This window comes from Aristolochia californica, unplaced genomic scaffold (assembly GCF_029961685.1).
Source record: "Aristolochia californica isolate CCGP_79_NKW_82.1479 unplaced genomic scaffold, dmAriCali1.0.hap1 SCAF_12, whole genome shotgun sequence".
Classification (NCBI taxonomy): domain Eukaryota; kingdom Viridiplantae; phylum Streptophyta; class Magnoliopsida; order Piperales; family Aristolochiaceae; genus Aristolochia; species Aristolochia californica.
Window position 1 is genome coordinate 1,696,275 of NW_027181793.1, and position 20,463 is coordinate 1,716,737.

The 20,463-nt window shown below is 35.7% G+C and overlaps 1 protein-coding gene across 1 annotated transcript; it reads right to left on the reverse strand.

The window, feature by feature from the left end:
- Positions 1–14,142: 14,142 nt before the first annotated feature.
- LOC137945637 (cytochrome P450 CYP82D47-like) lies at positions 14,143–15,812 on the reverse strand. The gene is made up of 2 exons (XM_068791591.1): positions 14,880–15,812; positions 14,143–14,766 (listed from the first exon to the last, which is right to left on the reverse strand). The coding sequence occupies exons 1-2, from the start codon at positions 15,810–15,812 to the stop codon at positions 14,143–14,145; spliced, it is 1,557 nt and encodes a 518-aa protein (XP_068647692.1).
- Between the last annotated feature and the right edge of the window lie 4,651 nt (positions 15,813–20,463).

The following is a 20,463-nucleotide window of genomic DNA, read 5'->3' on the forward strand; positions in this document are numbered from 1 at the left end:
ACAACTGCTCTTTCCACTATTGAGGCAGAATATGCCGTTGTGGCCGAAGCCAACAAAGAGATGGTATGGTTGTTGTCTTTCTGGGAAACATTAGGTCACAAACATGGGAAGAATTTGTTGTATTATGACAGTCAGTGTGCTATTCATTTGGCAAAGAATCCTATTTATCATGCCGGAACAAATCACATACAAGTGTGTTATCACTTCATTAGATCAGCACTTGAAGAGGAGTATTAGCATTTGAAAAAATTTAAGGGCGTCTGAATCCGGCTAGTATGTTGACAAAGACTATTACGATTGAGAAACTGAAGTTGTGCGAAAAGTAAATAAAAAATATTAGTGTTGATAACATATTTTGTTCAGTAATACTCAATTATAGTTAATGGAATCAGGAGCTTTCTTAATTGCATCCAACTTCTTTTTATTGTAAAAAAAAAAAATGTTAGTGTTGATAACATATTCTGTTCAATAATATTCTATTATAGTTAATGGAATCAGGAGCTTTCTTAATTGCATCCAACTTCTCTTTAATATATAAAAGAATAAAAAATATTAGTTTTTGTCCTTCTTTCTTAATTCTCATTGAACTTATATCTGTTGTTGTTCTAAAATGTTATATGGCTTGATGTATTAGCAAAAGTGATTTGATAGTTCATTTTCTATCTTTTGGAAATTGAGATCTTGAGTGTGAACCTTTGATGTCTTAAATTTACTCATTGAATGATATATGATGCCTACACCTTGTCAAATATTCATATTTTGTTGAATTGATACATTAGATATAGACGGATGTAAATTATCTCTCTTTTTTACAATCAATTATTATCCTTCCTCTTCGATTTCTTCATCCGAAGTTCTTCCTCTTTGACGAGACGAAATAGATGGTCTGACAGGAGGTAAGATTTCTTTTTAATGTTCTGTTATTTTTTTGTCGCCGACCTAACCATACAAAATTTCTAACTCTCGCTTCGTTTCAGCAGTGCTCCTCCATTCTTCGAAAGGCTTTTGGAGATATCCCTGAACGGCGAACACACTTTCGGGTTCTGTAAGTGTTAATTTTTTTTTTATTTTTATCATTAATATCTTGGTATTGAGGTTGAATTTCATCAAAATATTAGAAGAGAATGTTGGTGTGCTTATTTCCTTCTCTTAGAAGTTTTTAAATTTATATATAAAAAAAGGATCGGTATATTGGACTGGAAACTTTTGGGTACAGGGCTACAGGCTCAAAGAGACCCCGCTGCATTGAAAGACAAGGGTCGTTCCCGATTGTCACAATGTCACGTACCTTCCTCTAAGAATAGACAAGTATCTTAAATTATGTGTAAGATCTTTGTTGTTTGGATAACTTTCTTTTCTTTATGTTTTTAATTTGTAATTTTATTTTTATGTAAAAGTAAGAATGTCAACACCTCCTCAATTGACACCAATAATTAACAATAGTTCTAGTGTGGCTATAAATAGTCACTCAACTCCACCAGAGTCACTACCCTCTATCATAAAAGAGGGCCCAGATGAAATTACCATAAATGAGGATGAAGGTGATTCTACCCATACTTCAAAAAGACAAAAGAAGTCTCATGTGTGGTTGGAATTCAAAGAAGTATCACTTAATGGTACAAAAAATGCTCAGTGTGTTTATTGTAAAATCAATTTGAGTGTTATTAGTAGTGGAGTGACCACGCATATGAGTTGACATTTGAAACGTTGCACTAGTAGAAAAGTGGCAATGAGAAAACAAAAAACCTTAAACTTTCAACCAGTGGGAGCGGGGTCTAATGTTGATCAGAGTCCATCTGGACTTCCTTTTATGGATTTTAGAGGAAAATATGATCAAGCTAAAATGAGAGTACTCATTGCTCATTGGATTCTTATGCATGAGCATCCATTCATGCTAGTAGAAGAGGAGGGATTTAATTTTGTAATGAAGATGACAAATATGAATTATGAGAAAATATTGTGTAAGACCATTAAGAAGGAGTGTATGGAGGTGTACGAGGCAGAGAAAAAGAAATTCAAAATTTTGTTAAAAGAGAATAACAAGATCAGTCTAACCACGGATCTTTGGAAGTCCCAAAATTAAAAAATTGAATACATGGTTATTACTCGGCATTTTATTGACAGTAATTGGAAGCTACAAAAACGGGTCTTGAGTTTTGTGCATGTTCCTCCTCCTCCTCGTGGCGTTGATATAGTAGATGCTATTTACAAGTATTTGAAAGAGTGGGAGATTGAAAATAAAGTTTTTAGTATTTCAGTTGATAATGTTGCATATAATGATGTTTGTATCAGAGTTTTGAAACAAAATTTTTCAAGGAAAAAAAATTTAGTGTGTGGTGGAAAGTTGTTTCATGTGTGTTGTTGTGCTCATATTTTGAACTTATTAGTCCAAGATGGTCTTATTCAGATTAAGGATATCATTGATAATGTGCGTGAAAGTGTCAAATTCATAAATCTGTCTGAGGCTAGACTTCGAACTTTTTCTGAAATTGTACAACAATTAGAACTTGGTGAAAAGAGGTTTGTTATTGATTGTCCAACTCGTTGGAACTCCACTTATGACATGTTGTCTTCTCCATTAAAATTCAAAGATGCCTTCTCTAGATTTAAAGTTAGAGAACCAACTTATGATTGTTTGCCAAGTTTTGATGAAGGGGAAAAGGTTGACATGGTGTGTGAGATTCTAGAAGTTTTTAATGCAGTTACTAATATAATTTCTAGGAGTGACTACCCTACGTCTAATTTGTACCTTAGTGAGGTATATAGGGTAAAAGAAGTTCTGGATCTTCATTCTACAAATGAAAAAGTTTTCATTAGGACAATGGTTAGTAGAATGAAAGAGAAATTTGAGAAGTATTGGGGTGAATGCAATTTATTGATGGTTGTTGCTTCAGTTTTGGATCCAAAGGTCAAATTAAAGTTGATCGAAATATGTTTTCCAGTGATATATACTAAGGAGGAAGCTACAATGAATATAAATTTAGTTCGACGCACCTTATATGAGATCTACGGTGAATATGTATCCTTATATAATGTGGATATTAGAAATGAAGAGATTGTTTCAAGTACTAGCACTATAGGTGTTTCCACAAGTTGTAGGCCTTCATCAAGTCCAGGTTGGTCAAATTTAATGAGTTATAAGAAACAAAAGGATGTAGTTAATTCACCAAGGTCAGAATTGGAAATTTATCTTGAAGAAGGTGTATATAGTTGTGAGGAAACATCACAATATAATTTTGATGTTTTAGAATGGTGGAAAGTGAATCATATGAAATTTTGGGTATTATCTAAGATGGCAACAGACATCCTTGTAATTCCCATATCCACAATAGCTTCAGAGTCTACATTTAGTGCTAGTGGTAGAGTAATAGACTCATATCGTTCTTCCTTGGCACCAAATACAGTTCAAGCTTTGATTTGTGGCAGTGATTGGGTTCGGGTTTTTCACGGTGTAAAGAAAAATCAAAAGGTGAATTTCTTTGATTAATTCTTTATTATGATATTTTTTAGTATATTTTTTAGTTTTATTAATTAAAATTTTGTTTTATGATTACAGCCTTAGAAGAAGAGTGTAGAGATAATACTACCAACTACATGATTTTTCATGTTTCTCTCATCATGGTAATTTTAATATTTTTAACGACATTAACTAACTAGAAGTGGAAGAGTATTTTTTTTATCTGACAATAACTAATTTTATTTTTTTGTTTTTGTCATAGGTGGAGATTTTGCTCATGCAGGGACGTATATTATTTTCTAGCATTAAGAGAAACAACTATAGTTTGTAATTTTATAATAGATTTATAGTTTTTATTTGGGTGATTGTAAATTGATAGTGATATTTCATTTAATTTTGTTGTGTTTGATTATTGTATGGAGTTTATTTATAATGTTATGCAGTGTATGGAGTGTTTAGACTATTTTATGGAGTGTATAAAAAATTTCATGGAGTATTTATGGAATGTGTAGATAATTTTATGGAGTGTTTATGCAGGTATTATGTATATTGATTATGCCCAATTTTAAGTAGAGGTCATGCCGAATCCGCCTTGTGTCGGTTTAGATCTTGCACGTCCAAACACGAAGCAATCACATTCGCAATTCTAGATTTCTATCAATAATCCACAACCTATTTTGAGAATCCGCTTTGCATTTGACTCCACCATCCATGACTTAAACCGCCTATCGGGCCTAGAATAGATGTGTTATGTAAAAAATTGATTCAACCTAATCACTTATCCGATTACTTTTTGTTTTGGTTATTTCCAATGTCAAATGCAAACTGGTTCAATTTTGGTAAAAATATATTTATGTATTTATTGTCCTTTTACATGATCTCTTTTCATTTTCTTTAAAAAACTGCAATCCTTATTTTGAATTTGTCTTCTTTTGCCTTTAAAAATAGGGGAACAAATTGAGAATGAAATTATCTCTCGAATGAATAAGGTGGTATCTACTTTATTGTACTAGGACTAGAAGATGGGTGACAAACATAATTTCAATTTTTATATCATTAAAATAACACAACATCCATCGTTTATCTTTCCACCATTTTATATTCTATCTTATACTCCTACTCCACATTTTTTTTCATCTATTTTTTTCCTTCTTTACTCGTATAAAATCACAATTTCAGTGGATGGAGATTCCACCATAGTATCTTCAAGTTTTCCTCTACACCACAAATATCATTGCGTTGTTCCATCAATGATGCTAAGCACAAGAAGCTCCCCTTACAACGATTGGAACTCCTTCCCAAATAATACAAGTTGAATTTTCTCTCCTTCCCAATTCAACTTAATAGGGGATTTTAGGAGTGAAATATTTTGTGTAATTTATTAACTAATTTATTAAATAAATAAACAAAATCTATTACACGTCAATAAAACGATTGATTTGTCTTGACAATCAAACATCAATATAAAATCCTTTTATTACCTTTATTATTCAAATCTGAAAATTAACGACATAAATCATAGAAATAGATATTAAATTATCCATAATTCTCCTTATCATGAGAGCCATACATATGTCATATAATTGAAATAAGAAGAATAAAGAGAGTGTACCTTTCATCTTGAAGAATATAAATAGAACTTGAAATGCACAGGATAACCTTTAATAATTCACTTACAAGTGATAAGCTTACTCCCGATCAGCCAAACTGGGTGTGCAAATAGCCTTTGCCTCACTTGTAAGACCATGGAGGAATTTATAGATTTCAAAAGGGTGTGGCATTAATGACTATTCATAAGGATACATCCCCTTAGGAGAGATACATCCTTCAAGGAGAGATACATTCCCTCAAGAGAGATACATCTCCTTATTCCCAAGGGAGGTGTCCATTAAGTCAATGCACCCAATTAATCTACCCCTACAGGGGGATGTGCTGGCCATTATTCCCTGTACTGAACATCCAATGAGAAAGCATCTAGAAGTGGGCCCCACGCCTCTAAAATCATGGTAATTTTATTTTATAAATAATATATTTAAAACCATAATTCCAACAAACTCACACTTGGCTTCAAATCCATTTCAAATTCCGATTTTCGAAAAAACATGAAAAATCAATCTTGATACATAAAACCATACCATGACCATAGGTATTACCTTAAACACTTTAATATACATGTGTAGTTAACCCGGGCCTATGGAATATATATCTTAGATATCCAAGGCTGGGGAATAAATCAAATCCATACTTGTAAAATTTGATAGTTCAGCTGTCTCCATTCATAGTATACTTGGACCTGAACTCAAGGTAAAGCTCTGTACCAGCTCGAGTATTAGCCATTAAGGTAATTGTGCCTAATCAATACCATAGACCTGAATAATTTAGATATCCAACCCTACCTTCCTATTGAGACTTTTCCGTATATATATACAAGTATATACCTAATAGAAAAGCTGGACATCAAGGCATCTCACCGTCCATAGCATACTCAGTACCTGAGGAGCTCAGGGTAAAGCTCTATACCAGCATGAGTATTAGCCGTAAAGGAAACTGTGCCTTTGCAGTCCCATTGGCCTGGACAATTTAGAGACTCAATCGTCACTCCCTATTGAGACCCTCACATATACACGTACAGGTGCATACCTAATAGGGAAGCTGAATCTCGAGGCATACACTGAGTATTCATATTGTCACACAAAAGTATATGCATTCTTTTAAAATCATTCTTTCAAAATGGTCATTCCATGGAATATAAATTACAATATCATGACACAGTATTACAAATCATTGAGACCACAATGGGTACAAAATAATTTTCTCCCACTTGGTCTCATCAATTATAAACAAATCAAACCCATGTTCCCCACATGGAAAGTGAAATTGGTCACGAGTAGACACTTGGTTAGTGGATCAGCTAATTTGTCCGGAGAAGATATCTTATAAATAACAACTTCCTCATTCCTCAGTATTGGAAGATGGGCTCAAGCCCACGAGCTCAAGACAAGAAGCCCACACGTCAAAGGAGTGGCATATGTGTAAAATATGATACTTTCCATAAAGATGACATAGAAGTGTAAATATGTGCTCCTTTTATGTCTTTTGTTTTATCAAGTTGTAGCCCTAAGGGTATTGTAAAACTATAAATAAAGGCATTGGCTAAGAGGTAGGGCATTGAAACACTCTCCTCTCTTTCCACAAATTCATCCAACCCTCATTTTTCTTTTTGACGCAACCCTCTTCTCCCTTAATCCAAACTCTCTTCTTCCACGTTCTTCTTCTTCTCTTCTCCTTCTCTCTTCTTCTTCTTCTTCTTTCTTGTTGATCTAAAGTTCCTTTCATGAGATCCTAAATTCTACACTCAACATGTCTCGTATGTAGTGGTATTTCCCTTTGATTTGTTTAGCCTTGGAGTGACACCTTGGATTTTTCTTAATAGAAATAGCAGATGCGTTATCACAAAAGAGAAGAATAGGTCGCTCTATAGAGGCTACCACCAGAAGACTTCGCAAGGATTTGCAAAGATAGACAACCTCCCTTATAAGTTAGTTCATATCCACATATTGTTCCTCCATGGTTGATCACGACACAGTCTTGCTACTTGCTTTTCCAAGAAATGACACCTCCGCCAAACATAAAGATAAAACCAGAAATAGACTTGCGGGTATCAATACATCCTTGATAATCTGAGTTAGAATAAGTAATCAATTCCAACTTGTCCGTCTGATAAGTCAAAGCATATAAATTTGTTCATTTTAGATAGCGCATTACCCATTTAACCCCTTCCTAGTGAGTGAAACCTGGATTAGACTAAAACTGGCTAAGAACCCCAACAGCATAAGAGATATCAGGTCTTGTACATATAAGAGCACACATAAAACTCCACAGAGTAGAAACGTATCGATACTAAGATTCTTCCAACTTATCTTTGAGATGAGAAGGACAATCCACCTGACTCATTTTTTTAGTGCTATCATAAGGTACTTTACCTTGTATACAATTGGACATGTGAAACCGATCCAGAAGAGTGTCGATATACTTCTCTTAAGACAAACTCAATTTTCACAAAGCTCTATCCCCTAGAATTTTAATGCCAAGAATATAAGAAGCTTCCCCAAGGTCTTTCATATCAAATGACTGAAACAACCATGTCTTTATACCTTGGAGTAACTGAATATCATTCCCGGCTAATAAAATATCATCTACGTATAAAGTAAGAAAATCAATAATCTTCTGGATTATGAGTAAAACCATACATTTTATTTGCTTCATTGAACTTGATATTCTATAATCTTGAGGCTTATTTTAAACCGTAAATAGACTTGTCTAACTTACATACCTTTGCTTCAGTCCCAGGTCTAAAAAATCCATGTGGTTGTTCCATATAAATCACCTCATCCAAATTTCCATTTAGAAAAGTGGTTTTAACATCCATTTAGAACAACTCATAGTCATAATATGCAACCAATGCCAGGAGAGCTCGAATAGACTGTATTGGTGCAACAGGAGAGAATGTTTCATCATAATCAATCTCGTATTATATAGTAAAACCCATGGCAATAAGACGAGCTTTGAATCTTTCAACTTTACCTTCAAAATTTCTCTTCCTTGTAAAAATCCACTTGCACTTAATGGGCTTAACCGATGTAGGAGGATCAACAATTTTCCAAACTTCATTTTTATACATAGAGTCCATCTCTTCTTCCATTGCAGACTTCCAATTGTCGGAATCCACATCAATGAGTGCTTGCTCGTAAGTGTCAGGATTAGTAACGTCTTCATTCAACCTTGTTCTTTCATAAGTTTCTCCAGCATAAGTATAAAAATTTGAAGATGATAGGAGTTTACTAGGTTTTCTTTCTCAAGTCCCTCTTCGAATATCCGTTTGGGTGGAATTCTCCATATTAGAAGGAGATTCATAAGAAAACATTTCAACATATTCTTCCAATTGAGATTTCGTTCCAAAATTTTCATCACAATCAAATCTATCCTCAATGAATTTTACATGTCTACTTTCATTAATCACCTTCTCCTTGGGATCATATAACCAATATCCATTCGAATGTTCAGAGTACCCAACGAATAAACATCTTTGAATCTTAGCCATCAATATGTCCTTAGGATCAAGATTTAAAACATGAGCAACACATCCCCATAATTTAAAATGGTTAAGATTAGGAGTTTTCCCTGACCATACCTCATAAGGTGTTTTCTCGACCAACTTTCAAGGCACTCTATTTGAGATATAGGTAGTTGTGAATAGTGTTTCGCCCTAAAAGGATACTAGCAAATTTGCAAGTGTCATCATAGATCTTATCATCTCTAGTAAGGTTCGATTTCTCCTTTCAGCAATACTGTTTTGTTTAGGTATATAAGGTATGCTAAACATATGGATAATCCCATTTGACTTGCAAAATTCAGAGAATAACCCTAAACAATACTCTCCACCTCTGTCGGTGTGCAATGTTTTGATTTTTCTTCCTATGGCATTTTCTACCTCCAATTTGAAGGTTTTGAAATAATTTAAGGCCTCATTTTTTCTATGCAGTAAATATACTCTTCCATATCTTGAGAAAACATCTATAAATGTGATAAAATACGAATGACCATTACGAGTATTCACATTCATAGGTCCACATATATTAGAATGAATAATATCGAAAACATGAGAACTTCTTGAGCCTTTGGATGGAAAGGGTATCTTTGTCATTTTCCAAAATATACAACACTCACAAATAGGAAAATCATTATGTGAAAGATTTTTCAATAATCCTTTTGTCACAAGTCTTGTCATTCTATTCTTGTTTATATGCCCTAGTCGTAAATGCCACAAATACAATTCATTTTCTTTAATATTCGAAGAAGTAGAAACATTGAACACCATATTTCCACTCTATTGTAATTGATGATATTGACCAGAATTTCAAAAACCACTCAAAATAACTTTATCATCTTGTGACATAAGAAATTTTTCACTTCCAAAGTAAAATTTAAATCCAAGTTTCTCAAGACAAGATACAGATAATAGACTTCTTCTCATAGAAGGAGCATAAAGACAATCTTCTAAATCAAAAAACTTGTTATCAACAAGCTTTAGCAGGTAAGTTCCCACGCCTTCCACAATGGCCTTTTCATCATTTCCCATTTAAATAAATTTTATTCTATCCTCAATCTTTCTTAGCTCCTTGAAGCCCTACAACTCATTCGATACATGAACAGTTGCACCAGAATAAGCCCACCAACTAAAAGGCCTGATATAAATAGTACAATTTTTAATATTGCCCTTCTTGCAAGGTTTTCAAAGTGCTGCAATACTTCTTTATATGTCCTGGCTTATTATAGAAGAAGTAAACACGTTGATTTGCATGTACTTCAACCATTTGTTGATTGACTTTTTTGTTCTTGAAGTTTTGAAATCGAAAGTTCTTTCCCTTCTTCTTAATTTTTTTTCTTCTTCGGCTTCAAAACTACGTTAGCTATAGGTGAAGGTATTTCTAACTCAATACTTGGATTGAGTCTATCGGACTGGTGGTCGATCATATTAACCAAATCAAATATAGTCCACTTTGTCTATGAGAAAGAATAAAAATCTTGAATATATTTAAGAGATTTGGGTAAAGAGTTGATAATGGTGGCCACTTTAGTTTCTTCATCCATTGGTCTACCATGATATTTTAACTCATCTGCCATGGCAAGCATGTCATTTACATCTTTTCTCACATCAGCATTTTCTACGCATTTGGCACGAGTGAACTTTTGCCATAAGTTATTGAAGTGAGTAGACGATTTTTTACCATATTTAGCCTCAAACTGGTCGAGAATATCTTTTATAGTGGGGATATGAAAATAAGACATCAAGAGATTCTCATTTAGAGCCCGAAGAATATGTGACCTAGAAATTTCATTAGCATCATCCCATTCCTTGAATTTTCTAAGGTTCTTCTTATACTGTTTCAGATTATTGAGGTAGTTTACTTGAGAAGGTCTTTGAGGAGGAGTATCCACTTTGATAATCTTATCAAACCTATAGCCCGTAGAATTAAATCAACCCGTTGTGACCAGGTCACATCATTAGCCCCATCAAGTACATTTTTCTTTAGGGACTCAGCAAAATTATGTCCACTACTGGATGTTCCTGTCATCCAGAAAATATTTCAATATTTGGGAGAACATACATAATTATACAATCATCTCAGCTATCTAGTACTCCCACTTATCATTTGGGGATTCATGTGAGTTACTAGGCAAATCATTCCACACATAATAAACAAACAACAGTATCACAAACAAACAAACAAACAAATAAATTAATTCATACTTACCCTTTGGGGATTCATATGAATTAATTTATACTATACTAATCTAATTATACAACTTGCATTACCATTTAAGGATATTAAAAATTATATAATTAAATTAATTTTCAACATAAATATACAACAGGGCATGCAATAAGACAAATTATAAATACTTCAATAAATTATAGCAAGAAATAATTAAACAACAGCTAAACCAATTAGATATGAACTATTCATATAAATCTTCATACCTATAGTCTTGGATCTCAAATAGCCAAATAAATTCCAAATAACATGGAAATTCCATTAAAAATAAAATTCTGGGGCAAAAATCCTCTTAAAACACATTCTGACTCATTATATTAGCAAAACCCGGTTTGGTTCATGGTCCTGGGTCACTACAGACCTGGACCGCACAAGCCCGTGCATTAACAGGCATGCCCAAACAGCTGCCAGCGCACAGCAACCCGTACCAACATGCCCGCCTGCGGTGCCAGAACACAATAAGCCTAAACAAAGCTTATTTCCATTCACAAATAAATAGCCAAAAAATCCAAAAACATAAGGAAAATTAGAATATATCTCTATGATACCAGCATAGGCATAAACCACTTATATTTGTTAGACTAGATGTCTAATAATAATAAAATAAAAATCATAGAAATAGATATTAAATCCTCCATAATTCTCCTTATCATGAGAGCTATACATATATCATAGAATTGAAATAAGAAGAATAAAGAGTGTGTACCTTTCATCTTGAAGAATATAAATAGAAGTTGAAGTGCACAAGATAACCTTTGATAATTCGATTACAAGTGATAAGCTTGCTCCCGTTCAGCCAGACTGGGTGTGCAAATAGTTTTTGCCTCACTTGTAAGACCATGGACGAATTTTTAGTGACTATTCAAAAGGATACATCCCCTTAACAGAGATACATCCTTCAAGGAGAGATACATCCCCTCAAGAGAGATACATCTCCTTATTCCCAAGGGAGGTGTCCATTAAGTCAATGCACCCAATTAATCTACCTCTACAGGGGGATGTGTTGGTCATTATTCCCTGTACTGAATATCCAATGACAAAGCATCTAGAAGTGGAGCCCACGCCTCTAAAATTATGGTAATTTTATTTTATAAATAATATATTTGAAACCATAATTCCAAAACTTTGATTAACAGTCTGAATTATCTCTTCTTTACCTTATAAATAGGCCTTTGATTGATTAAAAAATCACACTATTCAACTAATTTTCTCTCTCTTTTCTTTTGTGGATAAGGCTTCCAATGTTGAATCATGTAAAATTGATTGATGTTTTTCACTTAGACATGTTTTCTTTTATTTCTTCATAGCTTTCACATGGTATTAGATCAAGTAATCATACGATGGACTTCCACCCAAAAAATTCCAATGTGTAGAAGTACACGTTAGGGGTAGTCATAAAAAGAAAAATCCTACAAGGAAAATCGAGCAAAAAAATCATAGATTTATTAATAGAAAAAGAGGATTATTAACTTAGCTAGTCATTTGGGATGGGCCTTAGATGCACCTTTCACAATACGTAAATCAAATACTATATGGCAAATAAACACAAAAAACCTTGAAAAAAATTGATCTACACAAGACAAACATGCAAAACCTTGACACTCATGTGCACACAAAGACATGGATACCCATATTGATATTGAGCATCACAACATGGACCTTCCAAAACCTGAGATCAAGACAAAAAATGTATAATGAATCGGTGTAGTATTGGACAGGTGGTGGGTAAAATAGATATAGAAAACTATTAAACCATACATCACTCTAGTGTAAATCTGATACATGTCACTCAACATGCAATAACATATATTGATGATACAAGCAACACTGCAATAAAATAAAGTCCATACAAATCCTACCAGTAAAAAAGTTTGAAAGTATGAAAGAAGGAAGTTACTATTGCATATGTATTATTTCATGAATCCAAAAAAGAAGGGACCAAGGAATCATGGGGTGACCATGACTATTAGATGCAGCAATAGATGCACACTCCATTTAATAAATGACCTTTCACAATCCCATTGACCGACAAAACTCTCTTCACTTCATCTTCTTTTCTCTTCTGGTGAAACTTCACCATTTGGAAATTTAAAAGTTGCTCTTGGTTGAAACACAAAATTATACAACGATTAATTTTTTGTTTATTCATCCATCAGTTCTATCAGTTCTTCTGGTGAAACAATCACAATTGGAAAGCATTTTCAAACTCGAGATGGGAATCACTGTACGTGTACTCTTACTGTCTTTTATCAACCTTGCTTGATTGTGAGGAAAGGGAGTTGAGTCCATTTGTATATGCAGAAAATGTGGAGCTAATGCTAGTTCTCAAATTTCCACGTCATTTTCTACAAACCAAAAATGTCCCAAGGCATCAGCAGGGCTCTACACATATGAATGCTGCACAGCCCTTTATTTTCAGCTACCATACTTACAAATTAGTGGTTCCGTTTACTGCAAAGGATGAACCTACAAGGTTCAGTTTGCTTGCTTTCTTGTCCAACTTGCAGGACCAACAAGTTTCTAAAAGTGGTCAATTGGGAAATTCAATGTAATTCACACTAATCTGCACAAGAAAAGTGATAGCAGTACAAATGAAGTTTAAACAAACAAAAAAAGGTCATAACAGTAGTTTCTCTTATAGCAGTACAAAAAACATAGTTTGCTTGCTTTCTAGTCCAACTCTTGTACTCCATGCCCCCTGAAACAGGTTATTTCAAGAGGTGGGATCAAGAATTAAGAAATGGTTTGTATCAGAGTGGTTTCACTGTGTATTCTCTTCAATCAAATGTCCCCGTCGCTCACAGCCTGAGCAGGACCAAAGGGTGGCTTTGGTGGTCTTGTCTTTTAGGCACTTCCCAGGAACTCTGCAGCCATGATTTGAACCAGAGGTCCTTAAAGGTCAACTAGTTCAGTAGCTCATCACAATATGTGACTCTTGTGAGCAGCCAGAAATGTGGTTTTTGGATCTAGTATCAGTTCGACTCTGGTCTGACAAGTTATAATGCTCTGCCCCATAATATCAATCAGAAGAACATTCAAATGACAGTCATAATGCTCTGCCCAATAATATCATCACTGACAATTTAGAAGAACAGAGAGCAGATAGCAGCAAGTTCATTGATAAATGACACAAAATCAATCTGAAAATCCTAGAAAGCACAAGACATTGAAACCAATGAAAGAAGATAATAAATGAAGAACAGTATTGCTCTATTGGGAGAAGGAACCCTGACCAATTATATGATGATAATGGAAAGATAACATAAAGGTGCTTGTACATATACAAAGGGACCAAGGAATCATGGGGTGACCATGACTATTAGATGCAGCAATAGATGCACACCCATATTAACCATACAAATTAGAGGCTAATCGTGGGGTGAGAATGACATCCAGGGGATCCAGCATAGGCATGGTTATCCCTGGGCCGCCTCTCATACCCACTCTTTCACCGTCTTGAGTATCTACATTGAACCCATGCAGCAGACGGGCCAGACTGAAGTGCACAACCTGTAGAGCTGAAGTGATCCCTGGACACATTCGCCTCCCACTCCCAAACGGAATGAACTCGAAATGTTTACCTCTCACATCCATATCTCGATGGCTGCTGAGAAATCTCGATGGCCGGAACTCTTCTGGCTCTGGCCAAATGCGGGGGTCCCTGTGTAGTTTATAGAGATTGGTTATTATGCGTGTACCCGCTGGCACATGGAATCCACCAATGTTGCAGTCTTCCATGGCTTCGTGGGGTACTGCAAGAGGGGCTGCAGGATAGAGGCGCAGTGATTCCTTCACTATGGCTCGAAGGTACGGCAGGTTTTCGATGTCAGATTCGTCCACAGTCCTATCCTTGCCAATGATGGTGTCAATTTCGTCTTGTGCTTTCTTCAACTCATGCCGATGATTGAGTAGTAGTGAGAGTGTCCATGTTAAGGTGACGAATGATGTGTCTGTTGCTGTTATAATCAGAGTCTACAGGATTGAAGCTATCATTGGTTATTTTAGAGAAAGCAAAAGAAGAAATAACACTAATAATCAAGAAAGAGGAAATTGAAACAGGTAGGTTCATCAATTAAGAAACATACTAGGGACATCGCCTTGATGTACATGTCAGAGTCATCGCCGGCATGTGTTTCCGTTCGATCTGCGATGAAAAGCATGACGTCTATGAAGTCTCCGTCTTTCTTAGACTTGTCGAGATTTCTCCTCTGCCGATGCTCATTGACCCAGAGTGACATGATGCAGTCTAACTCCTTGGAGACCCTTTTCATGGCACTGATGTGCCCCTTCAAATCAAGCCACTCGAGGAATGGAACTGCATCCGAGGCCACAAAAGTCCCCACTAACACGGCGAACTCACTCATAGCTTGCTTAGCCCGCCTCGCCTCCTCAGGATCTGCGGTGATGTTCGATCCGAAGTACCGCTTCCCTGCAATCATCATCACAATTGTGTTGAAGGTCAAGTCCAGGAACCATTCTTTCATATCCACTTTCACAGGGAGCTTATTGTTCTCCTCCCACAGCTCATGCAAATGTTTGATAGACAGACCGACTTCTGTAGCACGCAAGTGCTTCAGTGATTCCAGACGGTGGGACGAAAGAAATTCGATGGTGGCGAGCTTTCGTGAGTCTCTCCAGAAGGGTCCATAAGGGGCTAGCCCGAACATTGTGTAGTTGTAAGCCAGATACTTCCCAGCAGCACCTCTTGGTCTTGTCGCAAGAGTTTTATCGTTGGTGACGAAGCATTCCTTTGCCAACTCCCAGCTACTCACCACCAAAGTGCGATGAACACCCATCCAGATTGTGAACACCGGACCAAATTTATCCGCCAGAGCTGCTAAAGTCAGGGCGACTTGCTCGTTCCCCTGTAATAGAGGAAGATGACCGACCACCGGCCACCGGCCTGCAGGCTCCGGTGGCATTCCAATTCCGGTCGTCTTACTCGTTCTTCGAACAACACACAGAAAGTAGGCGAAGACTACGGCCAAGAGCCCTACAAACAGCAGAATAGCTTCCATTCCGTATGCGCCGAGAAGACAATGGACTCTCTAAACGCTGAGAATAAGTACGCTTGGACGATTGCAGACTTTTTCAGTGACGCTGAGAATAAGTAAGCTTGGACGATCGTCCTCCTCTGCTTTGGTCCATTATTGCGAGAGAAATTCACAGAAACGGTTTCACATTTAAGAATCTTGTGGATTACTTTCAAAATCTGAAAACGTAGTTCATGGCCACTGTCTCATCTTTGGAATTATGTAACATTATCTCTGTCTTGAACAAACAGAGACATCAAATCAAAATTGAATTTTACAAAGCACTCGGACGCCAAAATTGAATTTTCTTGCTAAGATCTCTTCTAGTGCATTTTTAAGAAAATAAAGAAAAATTAATAATCAATCTCAAACATTACCATACTTATCCAATAAATTTTTAGTAAAATAAATAGTTAGTACAAAATTTCCATGAGAAATTGCCTTATGTTGAACATATTACAACATCAATGATCAAATATTTATTCAAAAAGTTTCCACATGGTTTCCCAACCCATCTTGTTTGGAAAATCTTACCTAAAAAATGATATGATTTTTTCGGTAAAAATTTCCAACTAGAAAAGTATTTCCTAGAAATATGAGGCACTAATAGTCCTTGAAAACGTATTTCCACTAGAAATGTCATTATAACATTCCTAGAAAATGCACTAACAGGGCCAATAAGTTTCCTAATTTTATATTTTTTTCCTATTTTTTTATATGTATTGATCCATTTTAGTTTCCTATTTTGTTTCCCGTTTCATTTCCTATATTTGCAGCTAAAGCACTCAACAACGAGTACACTAATTGAACACAGAAGACATACAACTAAGGTGAAGAAAATTTTTTAAGGTTTTAAATTTTTTGAAAGAAAGCAATGAAATCAGGTATCGACCCCCTCTCTTCCTTCCTACTTGAGTGAGAAGAGGCCCAAGCAGTTTTCAAATATAATTTTTTAAATAAAAAAATCAAATATATGTAAATATAATAAAAAGTTTATATAATATTTTAAATAAAAAATTAATTTTTTAAATTTTACTTTATTTAATTTAGGTATAGTATGTTATATTTGTGTATAGTTTTATTTCTCTATTATAATAATATTTTATATCATATAACTAAAATTATATTATATTTTATAATTAAATTTTCTATGTATGATATCGTATTAATATTTTTAAAAGTTTTAATAAATATCATGTATTAATAAAAATATGTTAAAATTTTGATAACTTTTATAATATTCCTTTAATTTTTTGGCCTTTTAAAATTCTTAATGTTTTACTTTTAAATATAAATCATCTTTAATAATAAAATTATAAATTGTATGTCCAAAAAATTTCAAACCTTATCAGTACAAGTTCACTCGGTTAAAACCAAGGTTTAATGACTTGGAAATAGATACCATCTCAATCTATAAAATTGGCATGCCTAGTCCGAACACCATGCTTGAAATTTTTCGCAATTGAGTCATATAAGTGATCTCATAACTCTAAGCAAGACATTTTTCAACCAATTTCAAGCCAAGTTTTTGTATGACATAGGGTTTAAGTGAGTTCAAATTCCGAAGGAATATGGATTGCAGGAATTGTGGCAAGTTTGGTCTCATAAAGAAGAACTGTAAAGCACCGAAGAAGGATGAAAAGAAAAATGATGCTACAAATGAAGTGCCAAAAGAAGTACAAGATGCTCTACTTTTGTCGATTGATAGTCCTATTGATTCTTGGGTGTTAGATTCAAGAACTTCTTTTCACACCACTGCACATCGTGAGATCATGGAGAATTATGTTGCTAGAGCTCACAAGAAAGTGTATCTTGTTGATGGAGAACATTTGGATATCATCGGTATTGGTAATGTCAGTTTGAGAATGCAAACGAATCAGTGTGGAAAATTCATAAGGTGAGACATGTACCAAAATCGATGTGTAATCTGATCTCCATAGGGCATCTTGATGAAGAAGGTCATAATGTGACTTTTAATGGTGCTACCTGGAAAGACACAAAGGGAGCCATGGTTGTTGCATGAGGAGTTAAAAGTAGAACTCTTTACATCACTTCTAGATGCAGAGACACGGTTGAAGTTGTTGATGTTGTTACTGATTCTGATTTGTGGCATTGTAGGTTCGGTCAAGTGAATGAGAAATGAATGAAAGTGTTTTGGTCCAAAGGGACTCTACCAGGGTTGAAAATTGTAAACAACAGTTTTTGTGAAGGTTGTATTTTCAGCAAACAGAACAGGGTTAGCTTTTCTAAGGCTGGAAAGGAACAAAAGACAACAAAATTGGAGTTGGTTCACACAGATGTCTGGGGGCCTCCAACTGTTACCCTCCCTTGGTGGTTCTACCAACTATGTGACATTTATTGATGATGCAAGTAAAAAGGTATGAGTGTATTTCCTGGAAAAAAAAATCTAATGTCTTTAATACGTTCTAGAGATGGAGAGCAATGGTTCAGAATGAGCCAGATTTGAAGGTGAATTGCCAGCAGTTAGATAATGGGGGAGAATATGTAGATGATAATTTCAAGCAGTATTGTTATGATAATGGAATTAGGATGAAGAAGACTATTCTTGAAAAACCTCTACAGAATGTGTGGCTGAGAGGATGAACAGAACTTTGAATGAGCGTGATAGGAGCATGAGATTAGATGCAAGATTGTCAAAGATGTTCTGGTCTAAGGCTATTAGTGTCTCGAGTTTGAGTCCCACTCCCCCCGTTTGTTTTGTCCCCTCATAGGTGGGACTTTGTCTTTGTTTCATCCCCGCATAGGTGGGACTTTGTCTTTGGTCGTCCCCGTATAGGTGGGATTGTGCATTTGCATTTGTACACGGGTGTTCCCCATGCAGGGGAGTGTTGGAATGACTTGTCTTTAATATGTATGTTGCGCCTTTGCTAAAAGGTTGATCTGTTGGCGCAATGGTTAGTAACATGGTATCAGAGCAGGATGGTCTCGAGTTCGAGTCTCGCTCCCCCCGTTTGTTCCGTCCCCACATAGGTGGGACTTTGTCTTTGGTCGTCCCCGTATAGGTGGGATTGTGCATTTGCACTTGTACACGGGTGTTCCCTGTGCAGGGGAATGTTGGAATGGGTCTATCTTTAATATGCAAGTTCCGCCTTCGCAAACAGGTCGATCTGTTGGCGCAATGGTTAGTAACAATTAGCACTGTTGCCTATTTGATCAACAAAGGTCCCTCAACACCATTGGATTTCAAAATATCAGAAGACATCTGGAGCATCAAAAAGGTAAACCTTGAATATTTTTGGTTGTGTTACTTATATTCTTATTGATTTTGTTGTTTGAAATAAACTTGATGCTAAATCTAAGATATGTTTCTTTATTGGCTATGGTGGTACCGAGTTTGGTTATCACTTCTGGGATGACCAAAGTCGTTAGGTTATCAAGACCAAGGACGTGATCTTCAATGAAGGTGCCCTTTATAAAGACTGGTTGAGAACAGAGTTTGAGAGCAAAAGTGATGAAGCCAAGAAGTCTGAAGTGATTCAATTGAGACATTTTCCAGTTATTGAGATGGAGAAAATTGTGCAAGAAGACCAGGAAAATATACCCCCAGAAGTAAATCAGAATATTCCTGTGACTGAACTCAGGAGACTTGCCAGAACTAGCAGACTACCATAGAGGTACTCCCCTGCACTGAATTATATTTTGTTGATTGATAAAGGTGAACCAGAGAATTATGAGGAAGTCATGAAAGTTGATGAATCAACCAAGTGGGAGTTAACTTTGAGGGATGAGATGGACTCACTGTTATCCAATCCGACATGGTAGTTGATTAAGTTACCAAAAGGGATGAAGGCCTTGCAGAACAAGTGGGTGTACCGAATAAAAGATGAACATGATGGCAACAAGTTGTACCAGGCAAGATTGGTGATAAAGGGCTTTCAACAAAAGGAAGGCATTGACTACATTGAGATTTTCTCTCCAGTAGTGAAATTGACCACTATTAGAATAGTGCTTGGACTTGTGGCTAATGAAGACTTGCACTTAGAGCAGTTGGATGTAAAGATAGCTTTTCTTCTTTGTGATTTGGAGGAAGAACTTGACATGATGTAGCCACACGGTTTCAAAGGATAGGGAAAGGATAAAATGGTGTGCAAACTTCAAAAGAGCTTGTATGGTCTTAAATAGACTCCAAGACAATGGTATGAGAAGTTTGACACCTTTTTGAGTAGTAATGATTTCTTAAGGTGCCAAGTGGATCATTGATGTTATGCGAATCAGCTTGATGACTCCAACATCATTCTACTACTATATGTTGATGACATGTTGATAACATGTGCTTGCAAACAGGAAATAGATAAGTTAAAAATCTAGTTGTCCAAGAAGTTTGCAATGAAGGATTTGGATGCTGCAAAACAAATCCTTGGGATGAGGATTACTAGGGACATTGATGTCTTGAAACTGTCACAAGAAGAATATGTGAACAAGGTGCTAAGTAGATTCAACAGGAATGATGCAAAACCAGTGAGTACTCCTTTGGCTAGTCACTTTAGGATATCTAAGGAGTAGTCACCTTCTACGGAGCAAAAGCGAGCCAGCATGGCTAATGTGACTTATGATTCTGCTATAGGCAGTCTCATGTATGCAGTAGACCAGACATAGTTCATGCAGTAGGAGTTGT

What these genes read in the sequence shown, in the direction of transcription:
- LOC137945637 (XM_068791591.1), bottom strand. Translation starts at nt 15,812, where the DNA reads ATGGAAGCTATTCTGCTGTTTGTAGGGCTCTTGGCCGTAGTCTTCGCC. An exon ending in ACATCAAGGCGATGTCCCTA is followed by an intron (nt 14,767 to 14,879) that starts GTATGTTTCTTA and finishes TCAATCCTGTAG; the next exon opens with ACTCTGATTATAACAGCAAC.